Below are 26407 nucleotides of genomic sequence, written 5' to 3' on the forward strand. Positions count from 1 at the left end.
TTTTACTAATAGCTTACTTAAAAGCAGGTGCTTGATTTAATACTGTTAATGCTATTTTGCATCTCCATTCAGAAGAAGGATGGCCCAAGATAAATCAATATTAGAGGAAGGGATGATGTTAGTTGAGGGATAAGGCATGGTTACAGGAAATAGGATAGTACAGATTATCACTAGAATTTCAGTTCATCAGGGATCCTTGCAAGGAACCTTTGTCCAACATTGCTAGGCCAATTTATTAACTCATTGATCCATGCCTATGCATTTCTGAATAATTTGTTTCCCTTGACCCTTTACTTTATTGATTTAATTGTGCATCCCTGCACTTAGTCAGTCAAATGGATTATGGTTTTGTTATCATTTCTGGTGTCACAGTACCTGTGAGCCATATATGTGCAGGTTCTTTTCTTCCCTGCCTCTACCCCTGCCCCCCACTCTGTTTTGAAAACAGTAATTCCAGATGGAGGCTGTGCTCCCCATTTAGGTAAAGGCTGTGTTTTCTTCCAGCACAGTAAGTCTTCTCAGAAGTTTTTCAAAGACTGGTCAAGGACTCTCACCCTCCCCCTATTGTGTCTGCCAGTTGTGGGTTTGCAATTGAATGAATGGACCCCTCATTGGATAAGGAACTGGCTGGATGGTTGCACCTGGAGAGTTGTGATCAAGGGCTCAGTGTCCAAATAGAGATGTGTGATGAGTGGTGTTCCTCAAGGGTCAGTACATGGACCAGTTCTATTTAACATCTTTGTCAGTGACACAATAGTGGAATTGAGTGCACCCTCAGCAAGTTTGCTGATGACACCAAACTGTGTGGTGAAGTCAACACATTGAAGGGAGGGAATGCCATCCAGAGGGACCTTGACAGGCTCAAGAATTGGGCTTGTGCAAACTGCATGAATTTCAATAAGGTCAAGTGCAAGGTTCTGCACGTGGATCGAGACAATTCCATAAATGAATGGGTTGGGAGGAGAAAGAATTGAGGGCAGCCCTGAGGAGAAGGATTTGGGGTTAGTGGTGGACCAAAAGCTTAATTTCAGTCTCTAGGAAAAAAAGAGTAAAGAGATACTCAGGGTTAGGGATGGTGTATGTGTCTGTATGTGTTCTTCTTTTTCCCCCTCTTTGTTCTGTGATGTACAGGTTAAATACTTATCAGTGTCTGGCTCAGTCTGCTTCATCCGGGTGTTTCTTTTGACAATGCCAAGCCAGAGGTTTGAGATGTCTTCCAAGTTTTAAAAACATGGGTTCATTTTTTTAGCAAAGACATCTGATGATGGGAACCTCAGTTCTCTGGCTTCTTGTCAGGCCAAGAGGGGCCTGTGAAGAGCTGAGAGAAGTAGCTGGAGAGACCATGTCAAGCTGCAAGCCTAGGCAGAGAGAGTATGGCTTTCATTGTGGTGATGTTTTGTCTTGCTTTGGGATGTTGTTGGCCCACAGGAGGGGCTGCCCTTTGCCACACAGCTTGACTTGGGAGCTCAGGTACAGACACAGTGGGTTCTGTCTGAAGCAGCTTTCTGACCAAGAGGGTTAGACAGAGAAACTAAGTTATGAAGAACAGGGATGGGTTGCTAATGAATAGGGAAGCACCGCTGTTGGAAGCAATGGTTTGCTACTTTCCTCACAATTTGCTTTTTATGCCGTCTGTATTTCTGACTCTGAGCTAGTGACTCACTCGTTAGTGACTTGAAACATGGGAAATCAAATAATAGAATATTTGGAATGGAAGAGAAAAAAATGATAAGTTGGTGGTGCAGCAGGAATATCCTTACAGATCATTAACATCTGTTTAAATTCACTGGATATTTCCAAGGTGATGGGGAGAGGTTAAATATGAAATAGCTATTAGGTGCACAGTTTTTAAAGAAAAGAAAATTGGATAAGAGGAGCAGGCAGCACATCAGTCTTGTCAGAGATGGGCTGCTCACAATTGAGTGATTGGCAGCTATTGACAGAGCTTGCAGAACTCTTTCTGAGATGAATGTAGTCTGTAAAAATAAGTATCTGAGGTCAATAATTAATTGTTTACTCAAAGCATGTGAGGTACCGTGAGAAATGAAAGCAAAGGTGAACATGGAATGATGCAGGCCTCAGTAGCAAATCCAGCTGTGGTGTCTGGGAGTCTTTTACTTGGAGAAATTGACTTATTTTCCTTGAAGCAAAGGGGAGATCTCGCCCTTAGTTATTGCAGCTCAGCAGAAGGTAAAAGTTTGGTTCAGTGATGCATTATGAGAAGTGTAGATATTGGTTGAGTTCTGGTTGCAGACATGAGTGAGGATGGAAGGTGCTGAAGGTATGAGGCAAGATAATTTGTATAAATTTCAAGATGAGCTACAAAAGGCTAGAATTAAGATCTGGCTTGAAGTTGAACTTTATGTTATACAAGTGAAAATAAAAACTCATCCCTGTTTCTCACCTCAATTTAATTTTTGCAGAGATGTTTTTTTGAGAGTACAAACCAAGGTGTTTGGGGGATCACAGCCATGTGCAACTACATCAAACATCCTAATGTTGAATAATAACAGCAATCTGTCATACAAACTTATCAAAATAATTGGCTGTGCTTCATTGATAATGTTGATCAGACTGCATGGCAGCACCTTCTGTCACCAAAATGATTTACAGTAAGTGTGCAGATGTTATTTTCAGTGACCTAATAAATCTTCTTGAATGAGGGACTGTATTTCATCTTGCACATTATAGTCTTTGCTCCTTCTAAACTGAGCTTTGTTCACTCTCCACCAAACTATTTGGAACAAATAAGTAGTTAATTGAACTATCTGGTGCTATAGCACCATTTGAAGTTTAGTATTAGGCAAATTTTCCTTTAGCGTGGTAGGAATGAAGGAAAATGCTCCTTCTGTCAGAAAAGGTGTGTTGCAGTCTTTAGCAAAGACTGAACACAATTTTTCCTTAGTGGTATGTTCTTTGCTAAGTCTGTCAGTAGTTCTACTTCCATTTTAACAAACTATCCAGATCCTTTACTTGCTTAATAATAATTTGAATAAATTGATCACAATGGTGTTAAGGTTCTTTACAGTGAATTCATTAAAAAAAATATTTTACATTCTACTAGACTTCGTTCAGATACTAATTTTAGTGTTAGACTGTCACACTCAAAAAACTATCTGATTGAAAGCTGCATTTTTAAATTCCATTTGTGTTACATGCACAAAAAAAAGTTGGAAAGAATTAAAGAATCTAGGGAACAAAAGTACTGACTTCATATAGAAGTGAAATCTACAAGTGTAACACTGGTTCTTCAAGTTTACATGAAGAAGATATTAAATTAAATATCTACTTTCCTTTATTAGTTGTATAATTTGATTGGGAAAGCAGCTTTCATTTTTAGTCTCTTGCCAAACCACTGTAGGTCTTCAATGAGATTCATTCAAATTAAAAAAGAAGCAAGTTTTATACTTCCTCTGTGTGGTATTTTTATTTTGACTTTATACAGCATGTAATTCTAGACTTCTTAGTTTTTGAATTTCTAAAGGAAGCAAAAGCTTCTATGATAGCTAAACTGGGGATTAATGGATGAGTATTGCTACCTTTTTATGCAAACTTTGTTTTGTTTTTTTTTTCCTGTAAAATTCAAGGTGAATAAATCAAGTATTTAAACAGTTTTAATACAGGAAACGCACAGATGCTTATGCATGGTTATGTATTAAAAAACTGTGTAGGAGAGGTGAGTGTTAGCCTTAAGCAGTTGTTTATCTGCTGATCTGTTTAGGATTATAGCTGATTAGGAAGCATTAATTTATTGCACACTTTCAGGATTGTGATGGGGAGAGACCAAAACTTGCAGCATTGAGATGGAGGAAGACCCAAATCAAAGCCTAACACTCATAGAATCTAAAACCTTTTAGTACCCAAACATGACTGGGGAGCTGGACACTGACAACTTGCCCAGATCGTGTACAGTTCCCATGGCAGCACGAGTGGCTGAGCCCTTAGGTGATGAATGTTGTCTTAGTGCCTTGATCACAAGGCAACTTCCTTCTCATCCTTTTGGATGGGGATTTTAAAAGTAAAGACTCTCGAGGAGATAACTGATTTCAGTGAATGGTGAAAGTAGGGCACTGTCTGCAGATGCCATGGGTGGACAACTAATAGTTAGGCAAACATGGAATTAAATGTGTAGGGTGAGTTTTTGCTTGTTTGAGGGAAAACTGTGAAGTGTCCAAATGTAATGGAATCTTCTGACATTTGGAATACAATCTACAGCTTGAAAAACAAAGTATCTCAACACAAATAATTTTTGTGGTCCATTGTGGGCACAGGACTGCCATCCCATTATCTAAGAAAAGGTGCAATTAATTCCTGCAAAAAGAACGTGTCTTATGTTCTCTGTCAGAAGAGAAATGCTGCTTTGCATACCACGGATATTGCTTATCTATAGGCTTTAGTTTTAGCTTCTCTCTCCCTAGATTCTAGGGATTTTGAAACATGAGTTTAAAGAAAGATTGTGAAAGAGAGACACTGTTACTGGGCATCACATGTACTGGGGATATGTACTTAGATAATTCCTACAGTCAAGGACAGATACGGTTGCACAAAAAATCTCTGGTAAATATCATGAGAAACACCCATCAGGATCTGTTGCAGTGTTGTAGTTTCTGCTGGAAAGAGCAAAACCTCTGAGGCTTGAAAAATATTTTAATTAAACCGAACACAAGACTTGAGAATGTACTGAAAAAAAAAGTTTCTCTGTAGAAAGATGGACAGGATGACTGAAAAAGGTTAGTTTAAATTCAATGTTTTATCACCCAATTAATGTATTAATTGCCTTCTCACAGCAAATCCAGTAAATTCAGCCCTGGAAAATGTTTAGATAGTGTTTTCTTTGCAAGTGTCCACATACCTTCAGAAATATCTGACAAACTGAAATATCTGGCAGTCACTAGTGTTCATCGTTGCTTGAAATTGCTCTGCGGGGCAAGGCTTTTGGGTTGTAGAGTAAGGTTGGGTATTGATCTGCACATAGAGCTGTTCTGTGCCTGCTTAGTGCAGACATTACTTGCTAGCTGTGAACTACGTTGTTGGGAAAACCTTGCCAAGAACTCACTAGTTGGCTTTGCAGGAGCAGTGGCTGTATTCGGATTTGTTTAGATGCTAAAACCCACCAGAGAAGACAGAGGCTTTCAGGTGGAGCCTGTGCTCAGCTCTGTTGCCCAGTGACTCTGGTTTGCAATCACATCGGGTATCATAGAGATAGAGACACTGTCTGTAAACCCCACTTGGAAAAGAGCCAAATATTCTGCAGACTTCAAAATTTGGGGGAGTATGTGTCTGTCTGTCTTGTCCAAGTGGGTCCACTTCAGACTTAACAGCTTAGGCAAGGTTCAATCACAATAATTATGTGGAAGACTCACATGGGTTAAAAAAAAAAATAAAAATTGCCTCTCCAAAAAGTGCACGTATAGCCAGGCTGAGCTTCTGATGTCTCTTCTCACAGGCTTTTGAAGCTGTGAGCTTTTTTTAGATTTCTGATCAAAATGCACAAGCAGATCTTAATACCTTTTTTTTATTATTTTATATCTAACAGTAGTATTTTAAAATAGAGGATGGGTAGAACGAAGGAAGGCAGAAAAGGAGAAGCTCCCAAATGTGATTATGTGTTAGAATAGGGCATTATGGGAATTTAACATTGTGCTTTCCTGATACTGGAATCAAAGGATGTTAGGTCAGGTTCAAACAGAAATACTGTCAGCCTATAAAACTGATGGGAAGTTCAAAGCACAGCAGGATGCTCCTGAGCCTCATGCTTTGTCAAGGCAGAGTTCAAGGAAATGTCTTGTCTTGTGTCTTTGAATGTTCCAGATAGTCTGTTAGGCCACTCTGCCCTCGTGTGTGCACCCAGATGCTTTTGACACTTGCATTTGTGTTTTAGGGTAAGATGTAACTCTCCTTTTTTTCTGCATTTAGTTCCAGCAAAGCAGTTACATCTCTTTGCATGAATGTCTGTGGCTTGCATTTTGAATTATGAATGTGCCCTGGTTCTGCCATTGCCCTTTGTCAACAAAAGATGCACAAGTCCAGATTCTGGTCACAATCATGCTGGGGAAGACCATGGGATCTGATCTTTCACAGAGATGTCTGTTAAGGCTAATTAATTTCATGTGTACACTGCAGCATTAATAGAGATAAGACTGGGACCCCTGCTTTCTGGAGATGGACATATACCCCTTAAAATATATAACTTATCCAGTGCACTGTGACTGATCACAGCTCACAGAATGGTTTGTAGAATGGGTTCTGAGTGGACCCTGTTAGAACAAGATGATTGCATAGTGCCTTTCAGCAATCACTGTTGCTACATAACGAAAGTAAAGGAATATCCTTCTAGGAGAGATCTATGGTGTATCAGTGCAAAATCTCTCTTGCAAAACTCTTTGTTGTTTCCAGTCATTGCTGTTATCTACACATTATTAATTTTGTTTGATGTAATGTTTGTCACCTGTTCAAAGCTTGAAGCATTTCACCTGTGAAATGCAAATATTTTCAGTACAGCAAGCCAGATATTCTGATATTTAATTGAATAGTACCCTGAGGAGTTGCTTATATATCACGTGGAAAAGAGAAACAGGGAGAAGGATGTACAGCCCAGTTGCAAGATGGTATCTGTTTCTGAATCTGCAACTTCTGTCTATTGAAAAAGCAGGCCTTCAAGTATATCTGGAAGGTAAAATTAATTTCCAGTTTACTGTGTAATCAAGTGCTCTCAGACCTAAAAATTGAATGCTTGTTCAGCAGTCTCAGATTTTGATTCAGAGTAGTTGAAGTCTTCCACAAATCAAAAATGTGGCAAGTGTGTGAATACGGTGTGTGAGCTTTAATTATTCAAATCTCTACCTTGTTTATGCAAAAATATAGCAAATATCCTGAATTTCACTTGGAAGTGTGTTTGTAGAACACTTGATAGTGATGAGGTCAGAGCTGCTCTTCTGGGCAGTGGTTTAATTTCCCTGAGCTTTCCCTTATGTCTGTCAAAACGTCAGCATATCAGTTACTTGTCTTCAATGCTCCCAGGTGGTTTGGTGATGGAAAAGGATTTTAAAGCTAGTGGTCATCATTGTTGTTATTGATTTAATTTATTTTCACTTCTGTTAGTGTTGCAATATCACTTGTTGAAATATAGAACAATTTAGTTTTATTTTGAATTTGGAAACCTGTTTCCAATGATCTACATGAAGATTAAGCATCTCTTTATAATTCTCATACCTATTCAGTTCGGTTCAGTACACAAAATTATAGATAACCCAATACAAATGTGCCCTTTGACTTTTGCACACTTTGCAACATTCACCCTTCTGACATGACCATGGGATAGGAACTTTCCTCCGGTTATTTTTGAAAAGCAACATCTCTTTTATGTGTTAATTTTCTGCCTGTAGTTAACATGGAGTACTTGTGGTTAAGAACAAAGTATGAACATTATTGAATTAATGTTTCTGGTATCCTATAAAAATACAGTTAGGACGTAGACCTAGTGTAGCACTGCTGGGAGATAATAATTTCTCAGCAATGTAAACCTGCTGCTTTTCTCAGGTACCAGCGTGTACTGGAAATATTATAGTCTGCCTGTCCCAGATGATCTTCCTAGAGAAAGCAAAGGAGACATCTGTAAATTTAAATTAGCTGTTCCTTTCATAGAGGAGAAATACAACTGAAAAGAAGGTTGTAAAATTGAAGGAGGAGGAAGAAGAGCCAGGCATACCATTTAAAACATTGAATACAGAAGCTGGCCTGACTTGGGCTAAAGATACGGATAGCTTAGCATTAGCCTTTTGACTTATATGCAATGATCCTGAGACAATGGGATATTGTAGAAAATTAGTAAATTCACTCCACAGAAAGTGTCTTCTATTTCTTGTAATACACAGCTCTGAGGCAGAAAGATTTTAGAAACTGACAGAATAACATGGAATTAGAAAATGAGTGTTATCTAGTCACATACCTAGACAAGTTAGATGTTAGTACAAAAATTAAAGACAGCCAGCTGTTCATAGGGGAAGACTAAAAAGCAGTGGGAAGTAATCGGTGACTTACCTGAAGAATTAATCTTGAGGCTAATAATAGTGTTTTCTCTAACACCCCAGTACCAAAAAGAAAAATGAGCTGCTGAATTGTATTGACATAATTTGTATTTTGGAGTTTTATCTACAGTAGGAGAAGATTTCTCTTTTCAATTTGCTGTCTTTAGGTAATCAAAAGCTTTTAATCCCAGATTTGTGTAAGGGTAATACTTTTGTGAGTAGAGCTCATATTTGGGCCTAGTTTCAATTCTGTGCAGTGATCAATATTGTGACATGCAGCTCTACTCTCACAATCCAAATTATTTTCTGATCACTTACATACCTCTCAAACTAAGGACATACTGGTAGATACTAGCTAAGGAACAAGAATGCTCTCACATATGTCCTGTCTGGAGGTGAGGGAGAGACACTGGCTGTAGTATTGGTCACATGTATTTAAATAAGCATAATAATTTAAAAAGCCTTGCCACCCAGGTTAACATTTCTTTTGTTGTTTTCTATGCATTTTTCACAGTCACAGTGCTCTTGGGTCCCAAGGTTTCTGGCAAAGGATCATATTAAGATATTATTTAGGAAAGCTAAATGTTGCCAGCCCAAATACTTGAAAGCACCGCAGTACAAGCCTTGCTGTTTTCTCCTTTTTTTTTTTTTCCTTGAGAAGAATCTTGAATATTGGCTGTTAGTGTGGAAACTGAAGTCTATTCAAATAGAGTGTCTGCTTATTAACTTTAGTACTTTAGAGTGTCTATCATCCTATGTGATAAAAAGCAGAAAGTGTTAACCTGAAGCCCTTTTTATTTAAGAAAAGGAAAAAACCAGCCTATTTGGTTAGTGTGCGTAAAATGTTGTGGGATCTGAGATGCAAATAGCCTCTCTCTCAGTCCCTCTCACATTGTAAAAGCTGCCTCAAATGGCTGAATTGCAAGGAATCCTGCATGCCCTATTTCTTCGGGTTTGTGCAGCATAGGATTTGTGGTCAGGGCCAGCTTTTCTGTTTCCCAATTTGTTTCAGGAGAGTGTTTTACTTGCACTGTCATTGGTATGAGTACCAAAAGATAGTATTAGTTTTTGCATGTGTTCAGTTGCAGTTACAGCGTTTTAGAAATGCTGTTTAGAAATTTAGAAATGTTACAATTCTTATTCTTGGTTAGAAGTGCACACAAGTCAGCAAAAAAGATTCATAGGCACAGCTGTGTAGTGGCTCACACTGTCTCCAGTCAGTGGCTTGTGCTTTCCTTCTGCAGAAACTATTAGCACTGCAGAGTGCTGTTCCAGCACTCTGATTTTCTTTACAGAAAACACCTTGTATCTTCATACATAAATGCACACAGATAAAGCAGCAATTCCTGTTCCCAGGTTAATTTCCAAGAAAAGGAAATCACCTTAATCAGTCCTATCAATAGGTTAGGATCCAAAGGGACTCCTCAGCTTGGTAGACAAAAGCTTTTGTCAGGACTAATTATAGAAAGAGCCCGACCATCAATTAAAAATCCTCTCACTGAACCTGTGTTTTTCAGACAAGGAAGGACACATAAGGGAAATTTCAGAGAAGATCCAAAAATAGCAGGTGGCTGTCACTGCTGTACTGTGCTCAGTTTTAATCATCAGATTGTAGAAATAATATGTCTGGGTTGCACAGGGATGCACAAATGTAGGTCTAGTGCTTAAATGCCAGAAATGTGTATGAAGAAATATGAGGGATATATGAGACTGCAGCTCCTATCAGACTTCTCTACCTCAGTTTTCTCATGCAACACTCTTAAATTTCCATTTGGTTATATGAAAGTTAAAACCCATTGATGATCTTCTGATAAATGTATTTCAGTGACATATGTCTTATTGCACTTTCTAACCTGTGGGTAAATATTTAAGACGTTTGTTTTCATTCACCAAACTTAATGAATCAGAAGAATTTGCACTAGTATGCATAAATATTGGGAATTTATTGAGCAATGGGAATATTAGCTGTGCTATTTGGGTTTTTTACCTGGTTTTGTGGTTTGGTTTCAGTTTTGGGGGGGGGAGGGTTGGTTGGGTTTTTTTTGGTTGTTTGGTTGGTTTTTATGGTGGGTACTTTAGGTTGGTTTTGTTTGCTTTGATTTGTGAGGGGTTTTTACTTGGGTTTGGTTTCCTGGATTTAGAAGTCTGGTTTTCTGCTTTTCAGTTTATTAGAAGTGGCAAGCAAGGCATGTTGGCTTTCTTTGGTGTTGGTCAAATACCAACTACAAAAAGACTCATTTTTTGTTCATTTTAAGTAATTGCCATGATTTCAAGAACAATTTCTGTTCTTGACTTTTCTGTTCAAAGGGGATAACCTAATTAGTGCAGAAGAACTCTTTCATTCCAGCTATCTCAACATCAAATGAACATTATAAAAAATCTATCCTCTACCAGAAGCCACATGCTGCCTCATTAGAAACAAAAACAGGAAACATTTTATTTACTTTGGAAAAGACCACATCGAAATAGAAACATGGGAAGCGGGGAGAGGCTGCAGCTGTTGCACTCAAAGTTTCAACTACAGAGCTCTTCTTTTTTAAACATTTGTCAAATTTCACAAGTTCATGTAGCTTTTGGGTTGCAGAGGCCTGCATCTATTTACATATATTTATTGGTTTTATTTCATGTCACCAGATATTACTTGCTTAATAAACCCGATCATGTTTTATAAAATTAAAAGTGATGGTCAAAACCAAACATTCTTGCTTTATTTTTCAGTAATGGGGCTCTCAGTTCCTTTCAGAGTGCAGATTTCATTTATCTGGCTTCCAGCACATATGCTTCAGCATGATTATAAATTCTTTTAGTTAATCTGAATGGCAGTGCAACTTAATGTCCAATTGGACAAGTCAAAACATCACCCAGCACAGAACTGAGGTCCAAGCAATCTGTACAGTATTAGCTTTGCACTGTTGCCAAGCAGTCAGCCAAATCTGAATCCAAAACATGAAAGAAAATGTGTTTCACTTAATTATGCATTTTTGGCTGTTTAAATATCAAAAATAAATTTCACCAATTACACATACTTGTTTTGTTCTCTACTAATAAAAAAAAAATAGTCAAAAGGCAATTCATACAATTAAGCTGATAAAAAAAGAAGCTGTTCAATACTTGTTGTTCAGCAGTATTTGAAATTCCCCAAAGAAATCAGTGAATTTAACTGCTTTGCCTTCCATACTTACATCCTACTCCCAAAATTCAAAATATTCAATTCACTAATTCCTTCCTGGTTTGTAATTCATAGAGATACACCAGCTCTATAGTTTTGCTGCTATCTTACTAGGTCATTCTCCAGTCATTTAAAGCTTGTAGGATGTCTATGCAGTTTTTATTCCTATCAATTAGCTCGAGGTAGATGGTTCTATTTCTGCGTGTCTTTCGCCAATTCTGTCTCTTTTAATGTTTTTAGAAACCTCATGTGACATTCTAGCCTGCTCCATCTTTATCCCATGCTAGACCTGGTTTCCATTCTGGGAGAGTTATTTTGGATCAGCTGAGAAACCCTGGATCCACAAGAAAGATGGCCACTGGCTGTGTGACTGCTCTCTCTGCGACAAATATTTACCCAACTAGGTGGTTTTTTTTCTTTCTGGTACTGACTGAAGTGCTCTGGTTTCACACCACCACTCCCCTGTGATGGACAAGGTGGTGAGACATAAGATCTGTCATCTTTTTAAGTTATCTGATTATGCATCCACAAATCTTCTATCATATATCTATTTTCTCTGCTGGACCCGATCCAAGACCTGCAGTCAGACCCTCTGGTCCCTTTCTGTTCTTTGATGCCCAGTCTAGAGCAGCACTTTGCTTGAGTCCATGCATGCTTTTTCCTACAGTTCTTTTCCAGTATCAGCTGCACTGAATGCAATTCAAAGTGTAAATCCTTGTTATACTTGAGTATGAAAATATTTGGGAGTTACAAACTCTCAGGTGACTGTTGCTGGTATATGAATAATGTGGTGGTTTGGGCTTATTCTCTGAGCGATAGTGCAAGAGAATACCAGCATGGAGTCAAATGATTAAAGTTTGTTGGGGCCAGAAATTTACATTAAAAAGAGACTACTAGGAATAGTAGGAATACTACTAGTATTCCTCCTTGCTAATTGAACTCTTCAGGCTCACTGAGGTAGAAATATTGCATGCGAATACAGTACAAACAGGGGAATTACATGTTAGGGAAGTCTGGAACACATGATACATGAGAAAAGGCTGAGCTAAACTAGTTTGTTCATCCTCCCAAGAGAAAAAGTGAGCAGGAAGGCATATTACCATCTTCAGCTTCCTGATAAGAGTAGAGAGAGGAGACAGAACAAGAGTCTTTTTTATGGTAAGCAGGGTTAGGAAAAGAAGCAAGATCCACAACTTGCAGTACAGGAGATCTCAGTTTGACACTGAGAAAGAACATTTCACCACAAGAGTGATCAAGCACTGGAAGAAGTTGCCAAGAATAGTTGTGGAGTCTCCTTCCTGGGAGATGCTCAACCTAGATAGGAAAGGCCCTTGACCAAATATAACCTGCTCTGAGAGAGAGGCTGGACCACATAACTTTGAAAAGTCCCTTATAACTGTGATGGTTCTATGAATCTATAGCTTTTCCCCAGTTGCTCTGTGAGATTCTGGGATTGTCTGGGTTCTGGGTTGTCTGTTTGGATAGATGAGGTCCAGGTGAAGAATAATGTTTAGAAATGCCATTTAATTTATATAAGTTCCTTAAACTTTATTTGTCTGTGCTTGAGAGGCTCCATAAGCCTCTTCTTCTGTTTTAACTTGAGGATATATGGTTTTCCTGGGTCTTAGATAAACACTATGTGTAAGTGCACCTGTGTTGAGATTGATACCTCAAAATTGATCCTCAGACAACAGGAATTGTTAGAAGACTGAACTGGATGTCACTGATACACTCAGTGGGCTCAGCCAGACAGAAGCTTCAAAGGATAGACTCAAATGGCTTGCTGTAGAAGGGTTGTAAAAATAGGGTACAAGTTAGGATATTTTATGTGTTCTGTCCTAATTATCTTCTCATACTGAGAAAGATTAGAGAAAGAAAAAATACAACTTTTTTTTTAAGAAGAGATTAGTAAAGACATGGGGGGAATGGACACCTACACACTGCTTTCTTCAAACACACAACGTGCTGTGTGATGCCTACTCATTTTTTAAATGGGAGAAATTCTGAGATGTTCAGATTGACATTTTAGTGCCTGTCTGATTTCAGTGTCTGTAATATAGGGTTCAATAATCCTATTATGTGTGCCTGGCACACTCCTTCTTCTTCAGTGATGTGCCTCCCATAATTGATATAAGAACAGCCAAAGCCTAATTCTGTGTGCCTCATCCTATCATTCAGCAAAGTTATATCGTCACCGGTTGCAATCTATTGTTTTCTTTCCTCCTGTGTGGTATTGATTTTTCTAACCTTTCCTAATGTTAAATTTTGTTTGGCTTTTTAACTTTCTTACCAAAGGTTAATGTTATTAAGTTGAGCAGGGATCTATGAAACTACAAGTGTTACTGATTATCTTGCAATTGTTAAACTGTCCTTTCATTAAACCCTGACTGCATCAGAAAGCTCTGTCTTGGTGACTTTTGTCATTCAGGAATAATAAGGTGAAGGTTGACAAGAATTGCATTTGAATTGTTGTCCCATTCTGGGGTGTAAAATATTGGACTTGATATGTCAGGAGCAACAGATTTATCTAAAACTCTCCTTCCATCAGTGAACATGAATTGCACAGACATCAATTCCAGAAAGGTTGTAAAGAGGATGCAGGAAGATTTCAGTCCTGCTGCCTGTCCTCTTCCCCAGTACACAGTCTGGCCACAACTGTCTTTGTGCCATTGTGGCAAAAGGAGGAAGTAAAAAAATCTGTCAGTTCCTCAACTCCTTATTTGCTTGCTGTTAAAAGAGAGTGAGAAATCACAGGCTAATTTGAAAGAAGCGGGGGCTTTAACAGTGGCACATAATCAACATTTTGCAGTATGGTCTGCAGCAGTACATGTATAAAGTGTCAAAAGATGCTGACAGTGAGTAAACAGATTCAGGATGCCACTGTTTTGGTTTTGATTACTGCAGCCAGAGTACACTCTTGGTATCAATATCATGGGCACAGTAATTTGCCTTTAATAAGTTGTACGTTTGACATCCCATTTACACATATAGATTGCATTTCTATGATTTGTATTTGAAGCCTTTTATTTTGAATATGTGCAAAAGACAGTAGCAGGGCTGAACTAAGGATGTCTATACATGATGCATCAGCTTTCTTTAGCTGCAGTAAATTAGCTAGAGTGTTCTTCAGCCATCATGCTGACATTAGCTTGCCTTGGTAGCACATTTTGGTTGTTCTGAAGTCTTTTTCCAATCAAAGAACATCCTGAGAAGCTAGGCAAAAACTAACATTAAGTGAAATATTTTTAGTAGGAAACATAAAATTATAAATACTGAAATAATTGAGGCTGTTGTAGATCACTAAAAAACCTTAACAAACAAAAAAGAACAAAAAACAACAACACAACCAAAACAAAAACAAACAAAACAAACAAACAAAAAAACACAAAACCAATCAACTGAAAGAGAAACAGACAAAACAGACAATTTTGGTCTTACTTGGGTGGAAAGCAGAAGTGCAGCCTACCTGCACCTGGCATAACCTGACTGTCAAAGGAGGAGATCAAGCTTGTTAGCAGGAAGGAATATTTCAAACTGCTGGGGGAGAGTGGGGGTTAATTTTTTTTTTTTTATAAATTGGTACCCATAAACCACTTCTACCAGCACTATGAAGTCAAGGAACAGACCTGGCAAAAGGTAAAAGACTTTCTTCTCTACTGCTAGTTTAAAAGCTGGTAACTCAGGTTGGATCTCTTCTCCCAGGCTCAGCAATAGCTGTCCCTGCCATTGATGTAGTCTTCGTCATGCTGCTCAAAGGTGACTTGTAGAAGACTGGGGAGTTTCTGTCCACAGTTTCTCACAGCTTGGTCTCTCTTGCCACTGTCTATGCCAATAATGAGACTGTCTGAGAGGACCCCTTTCATAGTAGATGAGGGACCTTTTCATTTAGTAGATGAGGAACCTTTTCATTCAGAGAAACTTTGATTAACAAATTCCCTTCAGTAGTTTTCACATCTAATTGTAAGCTTCCTGGGTGGCCCTGAACATTCCTCTGTCTTTCTTGGGCTCCCTTCATGTCTTTGGCTGACATTGCACAATTCCCATGTTCATTGCAAACTCCAGATGGCTTGTGTCACTTCCCCTCCTGCCAGTTTCACATTTCTACCTTGTCTGGTGAAGAGTGGAGTATGTCAGCACTTCAAATTATTTGACACTTATCATTGACTCCAGGCTCCAGCTGCATTTTCCTTAGCTTCTTAGTGGAGGCAGTAGCAGGACTTCTTCAAGGGAGTTCTTTGATTACATGTGTGGTTGCAGCTATATGATGCTTCACCTCAGCAGGCCTTTTATTACTACTTGAAAAGTTATTTAGAGCAATATCAGAAAGGCTACCCCTTTAAAACAGGTTTCCTATCAGAAGTTTTTGAGGAAGAGAGGAGGTATAATGCAGAGCATGCCATTATCTCCTCCCTTATCTCTTCCACTCCATCCATATTCCTTACTGCATGATGGATTTGTTGGATTTCATATGCACTCTGGCCATGTGTGAAACATTTCTCTGTTCGTGTATTTCTTCCTAAGGGAGAATCATTATTATGCTGCACATAATCTAAATTCCATCCATGCACTGGGCTTGGAAATTCTGTCTTCTATACCTTTATTTTTACCAGTAAGGTAGATGCAACTTTACTGGTAAAAGATTTACTGGTAGAGGCTTTGAAGGGTTTTTTTGTGATGTAACAAAGTAATATGCTTTTTACACACAGGCACACAGACTAGGATTCCTAAGTCTTGGTGGTTTTCTCTTATCTGTTCTTACTGTGTACATAGCACAAACATAAAATCTGTCAGATAAAGACAAAGATAGGAGTCTTTTAAGGTGGCCTTGAAGCAGTAGGAGAGGGAACCTCTACATCTCGCTTGGATGGTCCTTATTTTAATTTATGATGCTGTATTGGGTATTTTTGTATCTTTGAAATCTCATTAAATAGTGACTTTATGTGGTAGATATACTCCACCTATAGTTAGTCAGCATTTTATTGGAGATATAGGACTTGCTTTAGCTCTCAATTAAGAAATCTGAACTCCTTATCTTCTCCACTTTAACACGCTCTCACCCATATAACCCCACTGCAAGAAAATTGTGATTGTATCATTGCAGATTAACTAGTACAACTGCACTGGTTCTGGAAATCTTGAACACTTTTCTATGCTTACATTTATAAACATTTTAATGTATGTAGTAGAAATGTAGTAATTGTAGCACCAGAGAGGACAGTCCATTTTCCTGGAACTCATATCCTGTAAGTTGCTGGTCACCCAGTGCTCACTGTACTGGAATTTGTCAGTTTAGCAGAACATCATAGAACATAATTATCCAAATTCACAGATTGACTCAGTAAGTTTTGAATATCTACCCCTGTGCTTATCAAATTGCTGTTTCATAATAATTTGTTCAGCTGGGACCTATGGTCTTTTGTCTCTGTAAGTCTTTTTGCTTAATTTTGCATCTTCATGCTAAGACTTTTAAGAGTTGTTGACTGCAGTTAATTTCACCAAAGACAATATTAGTTCTCAAAATGGAAAGATAACTTACATTATTTTTTTCTATTCTGCTGCCTCTTCACTAGGGATGTGAGATAATTGAGACCATGGATCAGGACCTCACAGATTTCACCAAGTGCCTTCAGATACTCCAGAAAAAAATAGAGAAGAATGATCTCCAGGTAAAGGTGACACATCTTTTGTCTCTGGTTCTTAGTAAATGATTCTCCTTTAAATGTGTTTAGGTTTATGTTTTAAGTTTGCACTGAAATGAAACATTTTCTGTCTCCCTGCCATTCTGTGGTTTTGACATAATTTACTGCATGCCATGTGAGCATCCTCTTCTTCTAAGAGAAGCTATACTCATGTGTCAACAAACAAGTGTTGGCTTTCTTAAAAGGCAGCTTCTATTGATTTCTGTTAATGAACTGCCCAAAGTTCAGAAGAGCTGTTGTGGCTGGTGTTCAAAGCAAGAGTCCCACTTTGGCATGTAAATACGTTGTCAAGTCTCAGCATTGATGTTCATCTCCCTTCTCTCCCCTCCCAAAGGTGGAATGGGAGGAGGAATCATATCCTGCCAACATTACATGTGGTAAACAATATCTCCTGAGAAAGGTTCCTCTAGAATCAAAGGGAACCTTTGCAGACCAAACAGCATGCTAAACTTAAAAGGAACCGTATGAAATTGTCAGCTGCTCGTTTCATAGGAAAGGCAAAGGAAAAAACATTCCCCCTCCACTTCCACAGTGGTTTTGGATGCCAGATTGATTCATCTTTCTCTGATAGAAAGCTGAAATTTCTAGGGAATTTTGAACATGATAAGTTGATGGAAGATGTGCTTGGGATTGCTGCCCTTTACTCCCCATGGAGCAGTCATTCATAATGGCTGAGCTCTCTCTTCTGCTCTGTACCTGTGGGTGGAGGAAACTGAGCAGAAACTGCTGCTGCATCCTCTGACCAATGTTGAGGGCAAGAGTCATGTGAGAAAATTAATGGCACAAGATGGAAGAAGTTGCATAAACCTACTCATTTCCCTTTTCCATTGTAGCAGGATAGGAAAGTTATCTGGTTTCCTGAGATCACAGTACCTCCAACAACACAAGAGTTAGAAATGCCAGTATTACTTCCTCTTCCTTCTTTCCTCTCTCCAGGCTGACAAACAATTGCCTACTTTTTGCTTAAGCTGTTTTGAAATGTTTTGATCTTTTTAAACAAACAGATATCCATGGGACGTTTCAGAGTGGTGTTGCACAACGTCTGTCTGCAATTGCATCCCCTCTTGCTGCCCTCATTACATACTGTTGTTCATCATGTTGGTTTTTTTTGCCCATGAGTATAAACTTGAGGTGGAAGGGTTTCTCCATACACTTCTCTTATTTCTCTGACTGTGACACTCTCCTGTGAGCCAGGAAACTTTATATGACAGTTTAATTTTTTTCCTCTTAGAATTTATGATCACAAGAACGCAGAGGGGTGTCTTTGTCAGCTGGAGGCTTGGTGATTCTTCTGGATGTCCTGATAATGCAGTGCTTAGCTTGATTCCTGCTCCCACACAGATATTCTGGGCATTTGGAGCATATATTGGCCTTAGTTTATGGATGTAAGCATAATGAGTGCCATCAGAATAGATGAGCCACCTATGCCCAGGATTCATTTCAACTTTGGCCATTAAGGTTTTTCCCTCTTAACAGAGTTACACTTAGAATGAAACAGAACTTGAATGTTTCCTGGATTTGGTTCATTATCAGTCCCAGCTGTTGCTATAGAGGGATTTTTCTTAAGCTACAACAAGGGTTTTGTAATGAATAATCAATGTGTGATTAAAATAAGAGCAATGGGAACATGACAGCTACAGATGCATTTCAACAATAAGTAGCCTATTTGTAAAACTTCAAATTCTTTTATCACTCTCCTATGCAAATCCCTGTTAAGCTGGCTGCATTGTAATCCTTGATGATATTTTGTAAAGTACAAACCAGGGTATAATTGCAGCAATTGTGCAGAGTTCATTCCGTTGCAGTAAACCTGAGATTTCAGATCAGTTGTAATATTTTAATGCTGTTCGAAATAAGAGGTGCTTTAAATACAACCTGAGTTTTTCAGAGGTGCAAAAAGTAACACGGATATTTTTTCGTAAACTAAGTACCATGTTCATTAAATCCTAGCTGTTGCTTGCCTACAGTGTCTGTTCCATAAAATATAATAAGATGCCATCAGCTGATTCATGCACAATAGCTAAAGCGTACATTTCTATTTTTAGTCTTCTGCATTTTCTGACATAAAGAGTTTCAAGAAGTTGCTGAGTCAATGTAGGCAAATAATATGTGAAATTTAGGTAAATGGAACCCCAAACTGTATCACAACTGTATTAATTTTTAGTTTGTGTTCAAATTTGTCCCTTGATCCAAGGCATTAGTTATATTTTGTAAGCTGGAGGCTTTGTGATTCTTCTGGATGTCCTGATAATGAAGTGCTTAGCTTGATTCCTGGTCCCACACAGATACACTGAGCACTTGAAACACATACTGGCCTTAGTTTATGGATGTAACCACTTGGCTCCCCTGAAACTCCAGCCTCTTTAAATACCTAAATTTGCACTTAATTTAGATGTCTTTATGGGTGGCATTGCTGGCATTAAAAATGTCAAGTGGTAAGAAAACAGACTGTTTAAGTCATAGATCTGAAATCTTTGAGAAGACAAATTCTTCAGAGAAGAAAGCTGTCACTGAATTCTGTAGTCTGCTGGGAAGTACACAGAGCTGAGAAGAAAGGCAGAACCAGGGTCTGAAGACTAGATTGCATAAAGAACTTCATCTGCATTTGGATTTTTGGGCTGAAGTAAAAATGTCAAATGTAGGATTTTTTCTTTCTGGAAAGCTTTCCTTTTAACTAGGAGTATCAACTAGGTATGTCTCCACCTATTATTTTTGCTCACTCAGTCTGGCTTATCCACAGTACCTGTCAAAGAAGAATATGACAGAGACACTACAGATCTGTTTCTCCTTGATTTAGTGTTGAAGTTACTAAACAAGGGAAGTATCTCTTTAGTATCTAAAATTGATGCCACAGTCATGCTGTGTTTGCTGCTCTTTCTGGGTAGCAATATGTTAAGCTAGGAAATTAATTACATTCAATGCATACCATGGGTCCACAGTCCTGTAACATAGTTTATCTGGATGAAATTCATCTGTGAGGTATTTGAAACCAATTTTCCTCCATTGATTAGAGAATAAGTTATCATTTATGTGCTATACTGAACAGATAAGATGTCTGCACTGATCTATCAGTCACATCGACAGAACTTCTACATCAAGGAGCTTTTTGAGCTCACATGAACATATGATATCAATATTTTGTTCCAAAGATTTAAGATTATGTAATTTATTTTCCATGTCTCTGCACCTCCATCCTCCTCCTTTTCTTCATTCCTGCTCACCCAAATAGCTTTTGAACAAATAACTTTTGGGCAGAGGAATAGAGTGCAGAAAGTTAATAATGTCAAACAGCTTTCTTAGAGGTCACCTGAGTAGGAGTGAAAGTGAGATAGACACTCAGTGCCCCCACTGGGAAAAAGACTGCAAAATTAGTTTTAATTTTATTGGTTCTTGGAGAATTCACTTGGAATTTACCAAAAGGAAAAATGCACTTGTAGTTGACATTCATCTGAGACACACGTCTGGGAGAAAACATGCTTTGTTAGTTCTTGAGCTTGTTGATTGATATAAAAAGAAGTAATTTTCTTTTCTGGGATAATTTCCCAAATTCATAACTGCCCTTTACTTATGTTTATAAGAGCTCTTAGAATAGTTTTTGAATCCTCAGAGTCATTAGTTCTGTTTTATATTGCATATTTTAGTTGCATAGCCACGTCATGTAGGAAGCAGCATTGGGGTAATTTTCTGATAACCAAGTCACCTAATTATGTATATTTATAATTACATACTGCAGTGAATGTTAGAACAATCAGTACCCGTTATACGTGCAAGCTAGAATCAGTCTTAATTTTCCCTCTCCACAGCTCTAATTAATTTGTGAATTGCATTATATTGGATGGGTGATGCAGTGAGGTACCACCAACAGAATCTGACTCCTGAAGCTTCTTTCCAACCTAAAGTCTGTTAGATATTTCTTTGTCTTTCTGCATGACTGAGTATGCATACATACACATACATGTATGTATATGAACACACACATTTTCTGGCAGTATACCTTCTTGGCCCTGTGTGAGGCTTTTTTACTGTCTTGATAACTCTGTCTTCATTTCTGCCATGTGTTTCTTTTGTGTTGTTCATGATCTATGGAACATTTTAGTGTGCACATTTTGCTTTACTGCTTTAATGACTATTTTATCCATTCTGAGGTCACGTGGGTACTTTCCTTTCATAATTACAAGCCCTTCAAGTAAACTTATTTGCAGTAATTTCTGTCTGGTACTGCTTTCTATTAATATTCTCTCATGTAATACAAGGAATTAACTGAACTGGCAAAATGATAGGCATGCTCACAGTATCTCTTATTCAGACGTTACCAGATCTTGCATTAAAAGGGAACGTTATTATCTTGAATTTCCACATGGAAAAACAGAAGTAAAGAAGCAACTTGTCCTCACTCTTCCAGCATGCAAGTGGGGATGATCCTCTAATTCCCAATCTTTGTCTTTTCATCACAGTGTCATGCCAGTGAGAACTGGAAGTGTCTTTGTCAGTTATGCAGCTCCAAGAAGAATCCTCACAGTGTGAAGCTAGATCTAAGCCATTATCTTTATCTCAGAGTTACAAACTCTGCTTTCTTTAACTGTTTCCTCTAAAATACCATTTAGTCTTAAAACTAAGCTCTGGGACGTTTCATTTAAGTTTATCATCTTTTCTGCTTAAAAGAAAGTTAAAGCAACTCACTTGGTTATATGGGCTGAAGATATAAAAATTTAATTTTATTGAAACCTGCATGCCTTTTAGTGGTTTAGTGTTAGTGTGTTTAAATTGATAAAAGCATTGGTGTCAATATGAAAAAGTAAAAATATCCAAACCAACTCTTCTGAAAAAACTCTTTGCAGTAAAGGGATACTATACTAACATTTCCATCTTAAAATTACACTATAAAGGCTCAATCTTTCTGCAGTCTAGAGTGATACTTCATTTATGTGAACACAAACGTTCTTCTCTTTGCCCTTTAAAAGGCAGTGTCAAATCAGTCGACTTTCTTTTCTGTTGAGGGAGGCTAAATTAAACATAAGTGAAGTCCAGTGTTTATAATGTGAGGACAATGAAGGTTTTTGTACCACCTTCAGCTATGCAGTGTTCAAACAGCTTATTTAGCACTCTGATTTTTGTGAGTTAGTAATCTCCTTCATAAACCTTTCCTGTCAGAAAGAAACAAATAAATCTAAAGTGTTTCCTGTTAATTCCCAATTCTAGAATGTAGAATACCACAATACCTTTCATAGGAGTAAATCTCTCCTGTAAGTGGTACAGACCTTGAGTGCTGACTATTTTGACTCTGACATTCAAAACCACCCTCCAGGAATGTAATATCTAACCTATCTTTCCTACTGCTGAGTTATTTTAAGGCTTCCCATTGTAAAGGTATGGGAAAGTACATTTCTTGTAATATAGGATATCAGAACTTGCCAGTTCCCAAAGAGTAACACCCTAATTTAATGCAAGGGAAGCATGCTGTCTACCTGTTCCATTGTAGCTGTAGGCATCAAGACACACTGAATATCTTAGTTTTAGAATAATTTAATGCAAAATGAAGGTGTCTAAAAGAACACAATACATCACCTACTGCAAAATTTTCCTATGTAATTCTTGTGCACTGTGCTGGAGCTTGTATTTTGTCTGTGAAGATAAAGAAAAAAGGCAGAAGATGTTGGGATTTCTGGAATCATAGAATCATAGAATTGGCTGGGTTGGAAGGGACCTCAGAGATCAAGTCCAACCCTTGATCCACTACCACTGCAGTTACCAGACCATGGCACTGAGTGCCACATCCAGTCTCTTTTTAAATGTCTCCAGGGACAGAGAATCCACTCCTTCCCTGGGCAGCCCATACCAATGCCTGACCAGCCTTTCGGTAAAGAAACTCTTTCGAATGTCCAACCTAAACCAGCACATCTTGAGACCATGCCCTCTTGTCTTGCTGAGAGTTGCCTGGGAAAAGAGACCAACCCCCCCCTGGCTCCAGCCTCCTTTCAGGGAGTTGTAAAGAGTGATGAGGTCTCCTCTGAGCCTCCTCTTCTCCAGGCTGAACAGCCCCAGCTCCCTCAGCCTCTCCTCATAGGATCTGTAAAATGCTGGAAAAATGCTTTGATTTTTGTTTGTTTAAAAAAGATAAACCAAAAATCAAACTTTGCAGAGGGGAAGAAGAAGCGGCAAAATACCCTTCATTTAGGAAGTTCAGTGGATGGGAGAGATCAAGGATATACTCATTAACAATCCTGTGGAAGCTGATAAGAAAGCCAGCTACTCTTCTCGCAGCTTAATCAAAGGATAAATGTATTCAAATCAGAAAATATGAAGCTAGTACTGGTGATTTAGTATTTCTTTTGTAATCACCAATATTGTCCTGTTTATAATTATTTTTGATAGGAGAGGTAATCCTCCTACCCCCTCCAGTCCCTTCTGCTTGACAGGAGGCACAGCATCCCTGATAGTAGCTGTTGTTGATGTAACTTTCCCCATGCTGGTTAAGTGGTCAGGGTACACTGACATACCACTCTTCTCAGAAAGACTGTTGTACTTATTGTCAAGAATAAATGGCAGGGCTTTTGACTGTTGGTGAGATAGTTTCATAAAAACCTTTTATCAGTTCTCTACATCTGTGAGTACAGAAACCCTGGCTTTAGAGGGAAGTTTCATAACTTCAAAAACTGCAGCGATCTGGTACTTCAAACAGTAAGTGAATCTACAAATTAACCATCTTGTGGAGATTATTTTTTTATCCTGTTCAAGGAAACTTTTTTAAACCTAAGTAGTGCATACAACGATGCTTTCTTACTAGTTTTGGGTTTTTTCTTCCATGATATTTTACCCCTTTTTGTAACATAGTTTAGCCTTCAAACTGTGGAGAGAAACAGTGACATTGTAATATTGGTCAAATCTTTTGAAGCTGTGGTAGGTCTTACTCTTCTTCCCTTTTCCTTACCCAGAAAAGAGTACTAGGGGCAGAGGGGAGAGGAAGGGATTAGTTTGTTGCAAAGCGTGTGGCTGCTGCTACAGACAAATGGTTTTGCCTTTAGTCACTGTCTTTTGAAATCCTGTTATTTTCTGTAACCTTAAACTCTGGAGCTTTTGGCTGGCACTAGTAGTGTTCAAGAAGGGGCAAAGAAGCTTACAGTAATTTAACTCTTCACAATTATTGTGAAAATGTGGCAGCCTGGCAAGACTTGAAAAGCCCCTACACTATTGCACTGTAAAAAAGGCAGTAGCACAAGCTCAGCTGAGGTAGGGATTGAAGGACCTTCATGAGCTGCACTGGCAGACAAGCTTTGGTAGTTCTGATGCTCATACTGTACTTTTTTTTTATCACCTGCCTTTTAGTTTTACTTTGTCACTACTAAGGAGGAGATTCAGGGAATGGTCTCTTCAACTTGCCTAAAGAACCCATCAAGCTACCCTTTTAAAACAACTGAGCACTGAACAATTAAAGCTCAATATTTTGTGCAAATTAAATGTGAGCATAAAATGTTTACAGCTTTACAAGTGCCTCCAGTTTAAGAAATCATGCTTCATTTCTTTTTAAGTGCATGGATAAATTTATATAGTCTAGAGGACAGTGTAGAAAAATGAAATCGTTTTTCTAATGGGTGTAAACTGACATTACTCAGTTTATGTTATAACAGGCTATGTTTAGCTTACCTGCTATAAATACTGAACCTGCTCTGAAAAGCAAAATTGGCATCCAATACTCTAACCTACTTCCTTCAATATAAGTGTATCTCCAGCCTCTTACAAACAAATGTATAAATTCAAGACTTCTTTCTGCAAATCTGCACCCGCATGGAAAAAAAAGAAAAAATCTGTACTGCCCAAGTATTCAGTGAAATCACTCAAAAGAGGAACTATTTGCAGAGTAGGACCTGAGAGACACGGGGAAAATATTCTGTCTTCAGTTTCAGGTCTTATATCTGTCCCTTGAGTATAATAGGACAGGCTATTATCCCCTTGTTCATCATGAAGATTAATGTTCAGACCAGCTGAAAATAGTACTGTTCTATTGGGATCTATCCAGAGATCTTCAGACCTGTGTGAACCCAAGTTTAAACTTTTTAAATAGCAGAGCTATCGTCTTGTCCTAGTTAGGCACAAATGCCTCTTTTGTCATTATCTCTTCTGCAGTGCTGCACCAGGAGAATGAGGATGCCCTACAGCTCTTGTGTTATTCGTGATGTCTTTCATACAGACTTCCTTGCTGAATGAGAAGATATGCAGGGAAAGTGTCTGAGCCATTAATTCTTAGTCATATGAAGGGGAAAAAAATCCCACCACCCTTTAATGGGAATGGAATTTTTGTAAATTTTCTTTCCTTCATTTTATACATAATGTTTTCCTTTAAAAATCTGTGATTCTTTTCTTAAAATTTGATTCCTAGATTTAACAAGACTGAATGGAAATAAAAATAGGTAGAAAATTAGTTTTGAAGAAAAGGTGCATCTGGTTTTGGAAGCCACAGGAAAGGATCTCAGTATTGAAACCTCATAGTTTCTCATAGGATCTCATAGTGTTGAAACCAGCTTTTTCTGTTCATCCAGGCCTGTGGGCCACTGGTGAAGCATTTTATCTATTGACCTTTTTTCCATAGAAAACTTCCCCTCTTCTTTTATATTGGCCCAGGCTTTTTTAACCTCCTTTGTAGTCTTTCCAAGGGTCCCAGGCTAGCATTTGGGCAAAAGCTGAAACATAACCACACAAAGGCGAAGGAGAGGGGGGAAGGGAAAGGGAAAAGGGAAAAGGGAAGGGGAGGGGAAGCAAGGGCAGAGGAGAGGCCAGGCTGGGGCTGCGCAAAGCCAAACACAACCAGTTCCCACTGCAGGGAATCGCCATGGGCAGGCGGGGAAAGTGCAGCTGAGAAAGGGCAGAAGCTGCCTGGCTGTGAGACATGAGGTAAAAAGTGTGAGAAACATCCCTGTGAGCCCTGGAGGGGAGAATGAGAGAAGGAGCTGTAGCAACCCTCCTTCCCCCCCACACGATATTCCCCTAGAGAGTCCCCTGGAGAAGGTGGATATCTCCTGAGGGAGCTGTGGAAAGCCCATGCTGGAGCAAGTATCCACACTGCAGCCCACGGAGGACCATGGTGGAGCAGCAAGTGGAGGCCCCCCTGCTAAAGCAGGTGGATGTGCCTTGAAGGAAGCTGCAAGCTGTGGAGAGTAGGCCATGCAGGAGCTACGACTTCTGGGGAACCCAAACTGGACCAGTTTGGTTCTTGAAAGAGTGTGGCCCAAGGAGCGGACCACATGCAGGGGTAACACATGAGGAAAGTAAGAGAGGAGCTGGTAGAGACTGACCACAGACCCTTTCCCCTGCACCAGTCAGGGGAGGGAGGAGGTAGAAGAGTCAGAAATGAAGGAGTGAGCTTGGGCCTGGGAAGAAGAAAGATGAAGGTGGTGGAAAGGTAGTTTTAGTTTTGTGTTTGGTTTTTTTGTTTGGTTGGTTTGGTCTTTTTGTTGTTGTTGTTGTTGTTGTTGTGTTGTTTGTTTTTTTTTTTCCCAAACTTTATTTTTAATTGACAA

At 38.7% G+C, this 26407-nt stretch overlaps 1 protein-coding gene across 3 annotated transcripts in view; it reads left to right on the top strand.

Moving 5' to 3' along the window:
- TPK1 (thiamin pyrophosphokinase 1) overlaps nucleotides 1-26407 on the top strand; it is a 298088-nt gene that overhangs the window by 157616 nt on the left and 114065 nt on the right. For 2 of the 3 annotated variants that reach the window (XM_030446013.1, XM_030446015.1), the window contains one exon: nucleotides 16767-16868. In XM_030446013.1, the coding sequence (XP_030301873.1) occupies nucleotides 16767-16868 (102 nt within the window). The remainder of the gene's footprint in view (nucleotides 1-16766; nucleotides 16869-26407) is intronic. The other variant, XM_030446014.1, reaches the window with a different exon arrangement.

The sequence above is a fragment of the Calypte anna genome, chromosome 2 (genome assembly GCF_003957555.1).
Source record: "Calypte anna isolate BGI_N300 chromosome 2, bCalAnn1_v1.p, whole genome shotgun sequence".
Lineage (NCBI taxonomy): Eukaryota > Metazoa > Chordata > Aves > Apodiformes > Trochilidae > Calypte > Calypte anna.